General features: G+C 40.7%; 1 protein-coding gene across 1 annotated transcript in view; it reads left to right on the forward strand.

The window, feature by feature from the left end:
* Nucleotides 1–12701, forward strand: part of RP1 (RP1 axonemal microtubule associated) — a 55141-nt gene extending 42440 nt beyond the window's left edge. Inside the window, exons 2-4 of the mRNA XM_060128110.1 lie at nucleotides 3751–4389; nucleotides 5056–5230; nucleotides 6942–12701. Coding sequence (XP_059984093.1) covers nucleotides 3763–4389; nucleotides 5056–5230; nucleotides 6942–12568 — 6429 coding nt within the window. The 5' untranslated portion in view covers nucleotides 3751–3762 and the 3' untranslated portion in view covers nucleotides 12569–12701. The remainder of the gene's footprint in view (nucleotides 1–3750; nucleotides 4390–5055; nucleotides 5231–6941) is intronic.
* Nucleotides 12702–14049: the final 1348 nt, after the last annotated feature.

The raw sequence follows: 14049 nt of genomic DNA on the forward strand, positions 1-14049 counted from the left end.
TCTGAATTGCTTCAATTCCTACTACATGCTAGAAAAGTAAATTAAAAATGTAATTAGGGCATGATACACCTGCATCTTGTGAATCGGTCATCTGTTTTGTCAAGAGAGTAGTGGAGAGAAGGTACAGCCCTCTTGGTAGAGGCAACTATTTAGCTCTGAGCAGCACAGATGATTCAGACCAATGAAGGCGCGGATCAGCAATAACAATGGTTGGACCTAGTGAAACAAAGGGTGTAAAAAAAAATCCGGTTTATGTTAAAAAGCAATACAAGTATCCATGACAGGTCCCTTGGTCTGACTGTAGGCAATGAAGAGCTTGCAGAGAAGTGGGGAAGATATCGATAGCAAGCGTCAGGCCATTAGAAGAAGATTTCAATATAATTTGGGCTGGAGGCAAGAGACTGTGAGCTGGGTCCTTTGCTACCTCTAGGGCAGTCGGTGGTGAGGAAAGTAGAAAGCCTTAAGACCCTAGCTTCCCCTTTTCCCTCTGTCCACCTCCACTTCTCCTCCCTCAGCATAACCTGCTGGGACAAGAATTAGACCACTTTAAGTACTCAGTGTTTTTGTTCCCTACAGAGCCCCTAAGTATCCTACTGCATTACCCGATTTCAGAGGGCAAAGAATAAACCTTGTTATCTAAAATGTATGTAAATAAACATTAAAAAAATTTCCATCCAAATAATTCCGATTAGTCTTTAAAGCTGATTACGAAAGGTGCACAACTACGACAGGGTAGCTAAAAGTTGTGGAGGCTGGTAGCTCTGTTTCACAAAAGCAGACACCCTACTGTCGAGGCTGACTGACTGCGTCGCTGCTCTGCTCGCGTGCACTGGCAGAAGCTGCGCTAATCCCTGCCATCTTCCTGGAGGGCATCCCCCCACTCTGTGCCTCTGGCATCTCAGCTGTACACAGCTCTTCCTCTGGAGACCGCCACCTCTTCCCACCCTCAGCAACTCTCCTTGATGTTTTCATGGTACCGTGACTCTTCCTCAATTGTGCTACTGAATTACTCTGTGATCTTCCCATGGACACTGTAGGACATACATATGATGATGTCAAGGCAAAGGTTGAAACACTTCCTCTGGAACGAATCAACTTTGCACTCTGTTCCCCAGTGATGATACTGTGCACTGTATGCACAGAGATCCTTTTATTCACCCATAATACTGACTCTTCACCATGCTCTGTGCAATGCGCACCTCACCACAGGCTCTTAAACCTTACCCGCATGTATGCAAAATCTCAACACTCTCCAAAACTTCCCCCAGTGACTCCTAGGAGTTCCCAGAGATCCTCTTACATGCAACTAGGACCAGAGGAACTTGTATTTTCACTTTGCTTTTGCTACAGCTTCCTCATCAAGGTGCCTGGCAACTACCCTGCTGCAAGTACTTGCTCTGTAAGTGCTCCTCCACTGCTGGGCATATGGCATCTCCCCAGGATGTGGTAACTTTAGCTTCTTCCCTTCACGCATCAGGTTCAAAACCAATGATCAGGACTAAGCAGCAGTGGGATGGGGACAATGGGGGCCATTTCTTCCCTGCAGTTGACCCTGTCTTCCATGGTCTCCTTTCTGGTCCCAGCACAGAATCTCCTTTCTCTTATTTTAGCCCAAAACGAAGAAATCAAAACCAACAAACCCTCCCAAAGAAAACCCTTAGCATATCAGCTCACATAACTGTGTTCTCAACATGGCGACCAGGTCAACGGCTCTCCAAATAGTGAGATCCAGGCAGAAAACCACTGCAATTAAAAGCCTCACTACACACTTCCACGTAGATAAATATAATTTCCACAATTAGGTGAAAAATGTGTCTCAAACATTATTCATGTAAAATATTTTCAAATAAATACTAAGTAAACCAACCTAAAAAGTAGTTAGAGGCAAAGAGTTCTGAAGTCTTGTTTAAATACTGAAGGAATTCATCCCTTTCACAGCTGGTGAGGGCCTGGAGATTCAGGGCATGGCGCAGTTTATCAGCTGAGGATGAGGGGAGATTGAGGTTTCGCTGACTCCACCGCAAACCTGGATTCCCCAGCTCCTGATGCGCATGCTTGCTACAGCTGCCTTTAGTGTCTTAAGTGTTATCATTACCTTAAACTGCTTGGGAAGAGAGAAGGGGAGACACATCTAATTTCTAGGCTGATCTTTGAATGCATTTTCCTAAGTTACATATAAATGAGATTTGTAAATCGTATTGGAGATAAATGAAGATTCTTAGAAAACAGCTTGCAACCATTTAACTAGGTGATTTGGGCCAGATTTATAGCTGATTTATAATGACAGACATGCCTTGTTCATCTCTGTAATACTGATCATATTTATTTAGTTTGTTCAATTTGTCTTCAAGGCTGCAGGGCATTCTTACTCTGTCAAAAGACACCAACAATTACATTGATTGCAAACCACAGAAAATAGCCACACTAGGCTACCAATGAAAAGCAAGCCCAGCATCAGATAAACCCTCCCACAAGCTGCTCAGCTGTCAGTCAGACTCTGGCTTCACTTGGAAAGTGGAAGAGAAAAACCTCAGTGATTGGTGAAAATGGCTCTTAAATTCCCTCCTGAAGTGCTCACTTTAGAACCACTTTAGAATCCGGTTTAGTAGTAACCAGATTGCACCATTTTAAGCAGCCCATAGTAATGTCATTCATTCTAAAAATGTTTGTTTAGTGCAGCATTTCCCAAAGTAAGATTAGTCGTGTGTGAGATAATTTACCTGCATGTTCTACAATCTGTAATGGAAACATCTTACACTACCTTAACGTGGCCCTTATTTAAGGATATATATGATACATTCCTTCTAGAATTTAATGTCAGGAGCCAATCTCCTCTAGATGAGTTCATTTGATTCCATCCAACAGACAATTTGAACTTTATAAACTTTTCCTGTTTTCTCCCTTTAACTGCCAGGACATGCAGAACTAAATCGATCAGTTGCAAAACTCTCTTTTCTCATTGGATGATGGGTTCTGATTTTTTTTTTAACTGTTCAATAATACCTGCTAATGTTAAAGAGTCACAGAATTTGGCAATGTATAAAAACATTATCCATAGCTCTGCCATCAGAGATAACCCACCATCAACAATGGACTGTGTATACTCCACACTTTCTCCTTCTAGTATAATAAATATTGTACACATTGGCAATGGCATAGCATGTGTATTCTATAAGCTGCTTTTTCACTTAGTAATAAATAGGTCATGACCATTTTTCTATGCCAATAAATAAAGCCATGTTCAACGGCTCATAGTTTTCCATGGGTGTATACATCATGATTTATCTACCTAGGCCCTTATTAGTGTCTTTAGGTTGTTTTTGATGTTTCAGTTATAAATACCGTTACTTAACTGCTGCTTTTATGTCTTTTTTTTTTTTTTTTGCGGTACGCGGGCCTCTCACTGTTGTGGCCTCTCCCGTTGCGGAGCACAGACTCCGGACGCGCAGGCTCAGCGGCCATGGCTCACGGGCCCAGCCGCTCCGCGGCATGTGGGATCTTCCCGGACCGGGGCACGAACCCGCGTTCCCTGCACCGGCAGGCGGACTCTCAACCACTGCGCCACCAGGGAAGCCCCTGCTTTTATGTCTTATTTTAAGCCCCGAAAGTTATCTTTCAAAATAGGTAGGTATAATGAATGAATCAATGAATGAATGAATGAAATTCGAGGAACAGCTATCGGTAGCTGGCTTTAGCATTAGCACCTATTCTTCATGGTGTGAAGATGAATAATTTCCTTCCCTTCTCCAGGTCTCAACCAAAATGAGTGAAACTCCTTCCACCAGTTTTTCCATGATTCGTCGGATTTCTTCTGAAGGTCAGGTTCCTTCTCGCCAGTTGGGCGTCACTCAGCCTGTTGTGGCCAAAAGGATCAGCTTCTACAAGAGCGGAGACCCGCAATTTGGTGGCGTCCGGGTGGTGCTGAACCCTCGTTCTTTCAAGACATTGGATGCTCTGCTGGATAACTTGTCGGGGAAGGTGCCCCTACCCTTCGGGGTGAGGAACATCAGCACCCCCCGAGGAAGGCACAGCATCACGCGCCTGGAGGAGCTGGAGGACGGCCATTCGTACCTGTGCTCCCATGGCAGGAAGATGCAGCCGGTGGACCTGGAAAAGGCCCGCCAGCGCCCGCGGCCCTGGCTCAGCAGCCGGGCCCTCAGCGCGCACGTGCAGCGCGCACGCGCCGCCGCCGCTTCCGCCGCTCCCGCCGCTCCCGGCATGCTGCGCGCGCCGCGGCGGCTAGTGGTTTTCAGGAATGGCGACCCGAAGACGAGACGTGCAGTCCTCCTGAGCAGGAGGGTCACGCAGAGCTTTGAGGTCTTTCTGCAGCACCTGACGGAGGTCATGCAGCGCCCGGTGACCAAGCTCTACGCCACGGACGGAAGGAAGGTGAGCATCGTGAGGGACGTGATGGCGGCCCTGGGGAAGGAAGACACTTCCCGCGCCTGTGCGTGCTCCCTGCTCATGGGAGGGCGCTGGCTCCCCCCCTCGCCCCGGTGGCTGTTCGTTTCTGGGTCAATGCAATGAGGCGTGGGCCCTGTGGGGCCCTTTGTTTTTTCCTCGCATGCTCCGTTCCCTGAGCCTCACGTTATAGACTGTGTTGGCACAGAATCTGCCTCGACGGTATTTCTTGAAAAGGTGTGGCCAAGAGTGACGTTCTGTTGGGTACAGAAAGCCTTTTCCTGTGACCTGTGTGTCACTTTCCTGGTCCTGGTGTGTCCGTCAGGCCCTTTCCCAGCTGGATGCTTGAGTGGGGAGGACAGGGGCAGTGCTGTGTACCCTTTAAAGGTTGTTTTGGTTATGATGGCAGAAGACCGGTCGGCCTGTGCCAACTGTGGGCTGAAGACGGGTGTTGGTCTAACACCCCCTTCCCCCCGTACCCTTGGTTCTTCGATATTTTGTATACGTCATTTGGTGCCCAGCGAGTGGTGGGTGATGATCACTTTCAAACCCAGGAGGCTGTTGAGTTAATCAGTTATAAATTCACCGTATGGAAAGAACAAAACTTCATGCTGCTCATGTCAGGACCATCACTCTTTGATTTTTCCCCCCTAGGTTACCAGTCTCCAGGCTGTGATCCTGAGCTCTGGAGCTGTGGTGGCAGCAGGAAGGGAGCCATTTAAACCAGGAAATTATGACATCCAAAAGTACTTGCTTCCTGCTAGATTACCGGGGATAATCTCTCATCGTGTGTACCCCAAGGGAAATGCTAGGTCAGAAAGCAGAAAAAGTAAGTCACTTAAATATATAGCCCTTATTTTTAGCCCTGAGTTGTTTGTTTTTTTTTTTTAACCTCAACAACAACAAAAATTCATCTTAAATGACCGATTTCCTTCATCACAGAAAAGGAGAGGATCAAAACCTTCTAAACTGAAAGATCCTGCATGCCGCACTGCTTGACCAAAAAAAAAAAAAAAGAGAAACCTCTAACTACACATACATGCTCTACTTTCTGAACTTATTCCAGGAAAAGTCACAGGCCCTTAAATCCACTTTTTATTTATTAAAAAAAAAGGTTCATATAGCCAGTTCATGCTGGTTAACAGTACTCTGGATTGATGGTTCCTTAGGAAATGCCGTCTAATGAGACGTTATTCTTTGGATAGGGGAGGAGGAGTGCCTCTTGACACCCAAGAGTGTGGGATAGGCTGTAAATTCCCTTTTTCAGGCAGAGCTAATCTCATTATTTACAGTGCTCAGTATTTTAGCTCCAGGCGAATGTGTTGATTGCCATTTACACTTCCTTTTTAATTTTTATTTTATGTAAACATGGAATGGTACATTTTAAGTGGTGTTAATTCCTTTACTTATTGCTGAACTAGGCAGACTCAACTATTCCTTCCTGTTGTTCTTTAGTTATTTCATGGATACGCTAATAGCCAGTTCATGTGTCTGTTCCGTAGGCGTCAGCTGCCCAGGATCTTATGTGCAGGTAGTGTTAGTTCACCCTGGTCATTTCATCAGAATGATTTTATTGTCTTCTGTCTGATGTGGGTTTCTGAGCATGATTTTTAATGGCTTCAGGGAATCTGAGGGCTTTGTTAAGTTTTACTTTAAAAAATGATGAGTGAGACAGTTTCATTTATAATTTTGGTGAAAGTATACCAAAAATTAAGAGGAAGTATCTCTAGGCTTATCCTTTGAAACTAAAGGTATTTAATTGATGGTAAGAATGTGCACATCTATACAAACTACTAATTTGACTGAGTTTAGAAAGCATGAGTTCCAAGGTTATCTCTAGAGGTACACATTAAAAAAAATACCTAGATATCTGGGTCTTTGACTAGCTCTGTTCTCTTTTGTGACTGATATTAAATAAATGCACTGATTATACAAAATGAATGCTAAATTCATAATTATTACTAGATTAACCTAGCCTTTAAAATAAATTCTAAAAATGTTTTTACTTTCATAATGGTATAGATATCTCTCGTCGATATACACAGGTAGGAAAATGAATACCACCGTAAATTATTACTTGCTTATATGAATAGGTAAGCAGCACTTGGTTAGACCCCAGTTTCAGTACTGGTGAACAGAATAAAACAACAAAACCAAATCCCACAAAAATCTCTTTATTTTTGCTAGAATCCTTAGCAATTTCTACTTTATACTTTCCTTTTTAAAATTGTCTTATTAAACTCATTAAGATTAAAATTCTCTGAATTTCCTCATTGAAGTAGAGTTATAAGTTCTCTTTTAAAGAGTAGTTTGTAGAAATGTACCAGATATTACAGTAAACTAAATTGATGAATGAATATATAGAGGTGAGAAACTTATTAACAATATCTTACTATGAAATTTAGGAAATATGGTATTTTTCTTACTAATAATTTTTTGTTTTCTTTCTTTGCTGCCTCTTCTGTTGGATATTTATAACTTCTCTGTCTTCCACATTATATTTTGATGTGGGGCATCTTTTACTTTTAAAATCTTGAAAGTGAGCACACATGTACCTTCAAGCCCAAGGTCTCAAATTTATTCTGTTTCTTCTGACAAAATGCAGAGTAATGATTGCTACTCAGACCATTCTTTTGCCTCTGAAAATTACTTGGCCTTAGAAAAAAATGATTCTCAGAATTTATTGATATATCCTTCTGAAGATGATGTTGAGAAATCAATTATTTTTAATCAAGATGGTACTATGACAGTTGAGATGAAAGTTCGATTCAAGATAAAAGAAGAGGAAACCATAAAATGGACAACCACTGTCTGTAGAGCTGATCTTTCTAATAATGATGAAAAGAGTGAGGTAAGCAGTTTCCCAGGAAGAACAGATGATGGATCATCTGGTTTAAAGATTACAGCATGTTCATTGTCTGCAGATGTCTCACCTCTGGAGAAAGGCAGTATTCAAGAGGGCAGTTTGGCAGAGGAGATCAGCAGTCCAATGAGAGATCAGGATACTGAAACTTGCAATTCTGCTAGTTGGGAGAATGCTGCTATGGACACAACTGCCACCCAGGGAACTCAGGATCAAGCGAAACATCATTTTTATAGGCCGCCTACACCTGGACCAAGGAGAGTCAGGCAAAAGAAATCTGTGATAGGGAGTGTGACCTTAGTATCTGAAACTGAAGTACAAGAGAAAATGATTGGGCAGTTTTCCTATAGTGAAGAAAGGAAAGATGGGGAAAACAAATCTGAGTATCACATGTTCACACGTTCTTGCAGTAAAATGTCATCAGTATCCAACAGACCAGTACTTCTTCAAGTTGATAACAGTGAGCAGGTGGAGTCATCTTTAGAAAGAAAAAAGGAAAGCAAACTGCTCAAATCAAACGCACTAAGTGCTGGTGTTGTAGAAATTACAAGTCAGAAGATGTTAGAGATGTCCCATAATAACGGCTTGCCACAGACTACATCAGAAAACTCAGTTGTGGAGGAAGGTATAGTTGATAGTGTAACAGCTGACAACAAAACTAGTGTCAAGAATTTAAGAACTTATGGTAACACCAACGATAGATCCAGTCCTTTTTTAGCAGATGCAACTCATTCTTCAGGTAACAACTCTGGAACTGACAAAACTATTTCAGAGACCCCAGCTTCAGTAGGATCCTCTACTGTCACCACAAGAATTGACAAACTAATTAGTGAGTTTTCTCAGTGTGGTTTAACAAAACTTCCAGAAAACGAAAAGCAGATTTCATCATCTGTTGCCAGCAAAAAGAAGATGAAATCTCAGCAGCATGTGATAAATTCCAAGCATCAGGGTGGGGAGGTTGCAAGGAAAGGAATCCCCAGGAAGAGTAAAAGAATAAACACAAGAGGTAGAATTGCACAGGAAACCGTACTGCAGGATTCACGTAGTCCCCTTAAAGGAGAGATACTTTGTGAGAAAGACCTCCATGCAAGTGATACGGTAATTGAATCAAATTATTCTTCTTCCAAAAGTAATAATGCTGTGAATTCCAGGAATCTCCCTAGAAATAAATTAAATACTATTCATAATCCTAAGGTTCAGGGACTTTTAGCCAAAAGAAAATCCAGACCACTAAACAGAGTAAACTTAGGAGAACCTACAAAAGGAGAAATTGGTCAAGGAGAAAAAGTGTTTTCCCATAATGAATTTAGATATTGCAAAAATACTTCTGAAAATCAAAATTTATTTCATATGTTTAACTTTCTTGAGCAGAAACCCAATGCTTTTTGCGGTCCACAGGCTCAAGCAGAAATAGCATCTTGGTATTTGAGAGGAGCGTCAAAGAAGAGTTTGGTTTCAAAAGTTAATAATTCACACATAACTTTAAGAAGCCAGAAAAAGCAAAAAGGGGATAGGTTGAAATCAGATACTATTGTACGTAAACAGCATGTCACAACCAGGGCAAATTCCTTAGCTTCTTTGCAAAAAGCTGTTTTTCCTGAGGCTATTACCCATCATTCAGTTCAAAATTATGTACAGAGATGGTTGCAGAACATAAGTTCAGATTCAGCTTTGCAACCTAGACAGTCAGCTCCAGTATGCACAAAGGAAAGGAGTGTGGTAGGTTATAACAACAGTTGTTTTCCAAGAAATAATTCCCACAAAAGTTCTGGAAAAGGAAATAATTTTGTCCTGGAAGGTAATAAACATATAACTGAAAATGCCAGTTTGACAGGAGATAATCTAGGGAAAGAGGTCGGTACATCTTTTGACAAAGATAACAGTGAAGAACTTAGCAAAGATCTCTATGGGAGCCAGGTTGAATCTCTGAAGGATGCTTACTTGCTTTCCATCCATGAATATCGTACTTTGTCACAGTCAGCTGTTGATGATGCTAATACTAAAAGTCAGGTATCTGCTGAAAAGTCAGGACAAGAGGTAAGCCTTGTCTACAAAGACATAAACCTAGCTACAAAAGGGCAAAGTGTAGAGGCTGCCATTCAAGTAGATCTTATGGAAGAGGACACTCCAAAACACCTGTTACCAGTCTGGTTGCTTCGCCAACTGCAAGCTTTAGTTCCTAGTAGTCACAAGACTCAGAATGGAGTTGTTCAAATGCCAGGTTCACTTGCAGATATTCCCTTTCCTTCTCCGATATATAATTCATCCACTAATGTTCTTCTGGCTTGGCTCCTGGTACTAAACCTAAAGGGAGGTATGAATAGCTTCTGTCGAGGTGATGCTCACAAGACTACCAGCAGAACTTCAGAAATACTTGCGTTGTTGGAGGTTCTGAAGCACATTGCTGTCAAAGAGGAAGCAGATGACTTGAAGGCTGCTGTTGCCAGTTTAGTGGAATCAACCACAAATCACTTTGGACTCACTGAGAAAGAGCAGGACATGGTTCCAATAGATCTTTCTGCAAATTGTTCTACACCCAACATTCAGATAGCTCCTAAATGCACTGAAAATGAGAAAACACAGAAAATCTCCTCTTTAGATGGAGGCTGTTCTGCCAGTGAGGACAGTGTCTCTGAAGTCTGTGTTTCAGAGGGGACTTGCTCTCCATGTGAGATGTGCACTGTGAATAAGACTCATCCTCCAAAAGAGACTTGGAACCTCAGTGATAATTCTTTCCCCAGTGATGGCTGTACCATGGATCAGACCTCCATGAATAAGGCTTGTTTCCTAGGAGAGGTCTCTTCACTTACTGACACTGTGTCTTCTCATAAGCCTTGTGCTTATGAGGAAAACCGTATCTGTGAGATGGCTTGCTCAGTTGATGAGGCCTACGTTCCCATCAAAGTCTGTAATACCAGTGACTTTTTAAATTCCAAAGAAAACACATACACTGATAATTTGGAATTGACCGAAGAGTTAGAAAGAGTTGGTGAAGTTCAGAAAGACCTAAATATTTTGGCAGACCCTGGGTGTAAACATGGCTTTAGTATATTGGTGTCACACCAAAATGTCAGTAATTTAAGCCACAGTGGCTTTTTCCAAGATGCAACTGAACCAGAACTTCATAGGAAACATAGTTCTCTAGATGAATTTGAAAATTGTTCATTAAAGAAATTTCAGGATGAAAATGCATATACATCTTTTGATAAGGAAGACTCAAAGACTTCTGAAGAACCAGGCTCAATAACCAACAGCGTGACATCAAGTGAAAGAAACATTTCAGAATTGGAATCTTCTGAAGAATTAGAAAACCAGAACACTGATATCTTTAATACAAAGGTAAATTCAGGAGAGCAAGCTACTGAAGAATTGATCCAAAAAGAGTTAGAGGCTAGTAAAAATTTGGAATTGATCAAAGTCTCTAGCAGGAACATTACAGAAGAAGGAGGAAGGAAGGGTGTCATTTGTGAGACAATCGGTAGGAGCCTGGCAACACCACCGTCTTTAGTATTTTGCTATGATTCTAAGCAAAATACTGAAAAGCAGCTCATTGAAGGAGAAACTGAAATGAGAGTAAAAAAGATGGTGGAAAGCATGGAAACTGGAAGTTTTGCAGAGTCTCTCCTTAATTTTAAAAATGACTTCAAAAGGTCAGGGACTTCTGATCGGTCAGATTATAGACAAGACAGTGAGAATGAACAGTCATATAAAACATCCAGTGATGGCCCCAGTGACGGTGGTGAGGAGGTGGCCCAAGAGAAAGACTATAATAAAGGATTTGTTAAAAGGACAATAGAAAAACTTTATGGTAAAGCAGAGATGATGAAACCATCTTTTTTCTCTGGGTCTACACATACATCTCAGGTTTGTCCTTATGATTCTGTGGAATTTCAGGGTGCTGGGAAAGTAGGTCTTTATGATTCTGAAGGTCAGTCATTTGGCTTTTCTGGACAGGTATCTAGTAATTCAACTGTGTTGCAGAAATTTCAGGAGGAAAGGCGAGATAAATGTGATTTTAAGAATGTGAGGGCCAGTTACCATGGGGAAGACATTGTGGAACATGGTACTGAACAAAATGGTCATAACAGAATTCCCAAAGACATGGAAGAGGGGGTACTGATTGACAAGGGCAAGTGGCTTCTGAAAGAAAATCATTTGCTAAGAGTATCATCTCTTGAAAATTCTGGCATGTGTGGCAATGCAGACACCACATCAGTGGATACTCTACTTGATAATAACAGCAGTGAGGTACCGTATTCACATTTTGGAAATTTGGCCCCAGGCCCAAACATGGCTGAACTCTCCTCTTCAGAATTGGAGGAACTGACTCAACCTCCTGAACTGAGATGCAATTATTTTAACATGCCTCATTGTAGCGACTCTGAGCCTTTTCGCGAGGATTTGCTGGATGTTCAAAGTAAAACTTGTTCTCAGGAGAGAATACCAAACCACCATGCAGAAGAGAAGTGTAATCATAGGTCAGAGAGAGTATGCACATCTGTCACTCATGTCTTCACATCTGCTGGTAACAAAGTTCATCCTGTCTCTGATAATACTATTAAAAACCAACCATTGCCTGGTAATAATGTAATTCATGGTGCACTTCAGGAAGGTGACTCTTTGGATAAACTCTATAATATTTGTGGTCAACATTGCCCAATACTAACTGTTATTAACCAGCCTGTAAATGAGGAACACCGAGGATTTGCATATTGCAAAGATTCTGATATTGAAAATTCTTTGAGTCTCCAATTATGGATGAAAATACACCCACGTTTACTACAGTCAGACAAAAACATGTTCAGAGATAAGAACAATAAAGCAAGTAGTAGAAAAACGTTTATTGATAATGCCATTGGCGGTACATTTGATTGGCTTTATTTTAATAGCACATTTGACTTGATGGATAAAAGGAGAAAATTAAAAAGAATTAACTTCTTGGGCTTAGAGGAAGAAAATAATTTAAATAAGTTTCAATCATATTTAAAGAATTTCTTGCACACATTGTTGCTAGTTGGGGGTCCTGTGAATTCAAATATACAAGACCCTGGAAATCAGACAAATGAAATCTTTGAAGTAGTAGATGAGAATAACAACGTCCTAAATAACAGATTCCAGAACTCAAGAACAAATCTCAACCAAGCAGTAAGAGAAAATAACTATCATTGCTCCTGTGAAATGCTTGGCCAAGCCTGCCTATTCTGCCAGGTTGAGGCATCCTTAGATATCAGCAACAGAAGCACATTAGAAATATTTTATGTTTTTGAAGATGAAAATCTTTTCATTTGGGAAGAGGAAAACTAATTAAATTGAACTGGTCTTGAAAGCCGTGATGAACAAGAAGGTCTCTCATTTCAATATCAGCACGGCCTTTCTTCATGAGAAAGATGAAGCACATGGGATGGATGTGGATTAGATAACCTCTAAGAATTTGCCACTTCTTTAAAATGAGCTTACCCCAGAAATCTTGCCACTGGATTATCCATCTTGACTTTCATCATTTCTGTGTTCTTCATTTTTTCAGCAATTACAGACTCAGTTTCTATTCTGTTATTTTTGAAGTTCCTGTGTGTTTTTTTCTTGAGCATGTATAATTTCTTGTTTCTGTTATTTTTCTCCTAAGACACCATAAATGCCCCGAGGACAGGAATTATACCCCCCCCCCTTTTTGTTATGTTGTCAACTTAGTGCAAAATGTGTATTGAAGATATTGGTGAATTAATGGAATAGACGTAGCCTCAAATTACTTCATTTATTAATTTTAACTGCTGATTTGATAAAAGTCTGTAAGATCTCAACAACAATCTCATAAGTTTTTTGTGTGTGTGTGTGCCAAATGTGTTGAATCTAGTTTCCTCAGAACATCTGTCTAATGTACTTGCAAGCATTTCCATGGGAGAGGATTCACTGTTTTTCCTCATGACTAGAAAAAGATGCTGTACTACTAAGCTGGCTCTCCAGTACTTTGCCTAGAAATTAATGATCTCTTAAACATTAGTAAAATGTCAAGAAATTCACATAGGTCAGAAAAAAGTGGAAAAGTGTAAGGCATGCTCTGTGAAGAAAAATGAAAGGAACTGGAATGATTTAACTTGGAAAAGAAAAGAGAAAGGTGATTTCACCCAGAGTTCTCAAAATTGAAAAAGAACTGCTGTGGAGAGGAACTTGACAGATTTCTTTCTGTGTCCACCTGCATTAATAAAATATTTAACTAGATATAAATAAAAACATGTTGCTTAGAAGCATAAATAAATTTGATTAGACTAAGAACCATAAATTGTCTCTTGAATACTTGTTATTTTTGCCTGGGGCTTAACCAGGGTATCTTTTAAGGTTCCTTGTTCTTCATGACTATTTGATGGTATAGAAACAAGTCTTATAAAATGTGGGAATTTATGTCTCTTGTCTGGAACTGACTCGAAATAGAAAAATTAATGTTTTTGGAGCCACACACAGAGGTGCTAAAATAACAAATTTGGCATTGGGGAACTAAAAGTAATTACCTATATAAGGAATACCTTTGGTTTCAGTTCAGCATGAGTCATAAATCCATAAAAAAATTATGAGTTGCTATTTATTTAACCAGAGGAAGTCTACCTCTACATAGAGTATGACTTTCCTACATTGTGATACACTCTTCTAATTGAAATATGGAAGTTGTTATGTAAGCTTCTGTAATGAGCAATGAGAAATTTTGGTGAAATAAAAGGGCTAAAACTGTGGAGATATACATGCACTTAGCTTTACTGCACTTTGCAGATACCGCGTTTTTTACAGATTGAAGG

This window comes from Lagenorhynchus albirostris, chromosome 17 (genome assembly GCF_949774975.1).
Source record: "Lagenorhynchus albirostris chromosome 17, mLagAlb1.1, whole genome shotgun sequence".
NCBI lineage: Eukaryota > Metazoa > Chordata > Mammalia > Artiodactyla > Delphinidae > Lagenorhynchus > Lagenorhynchus albirostris.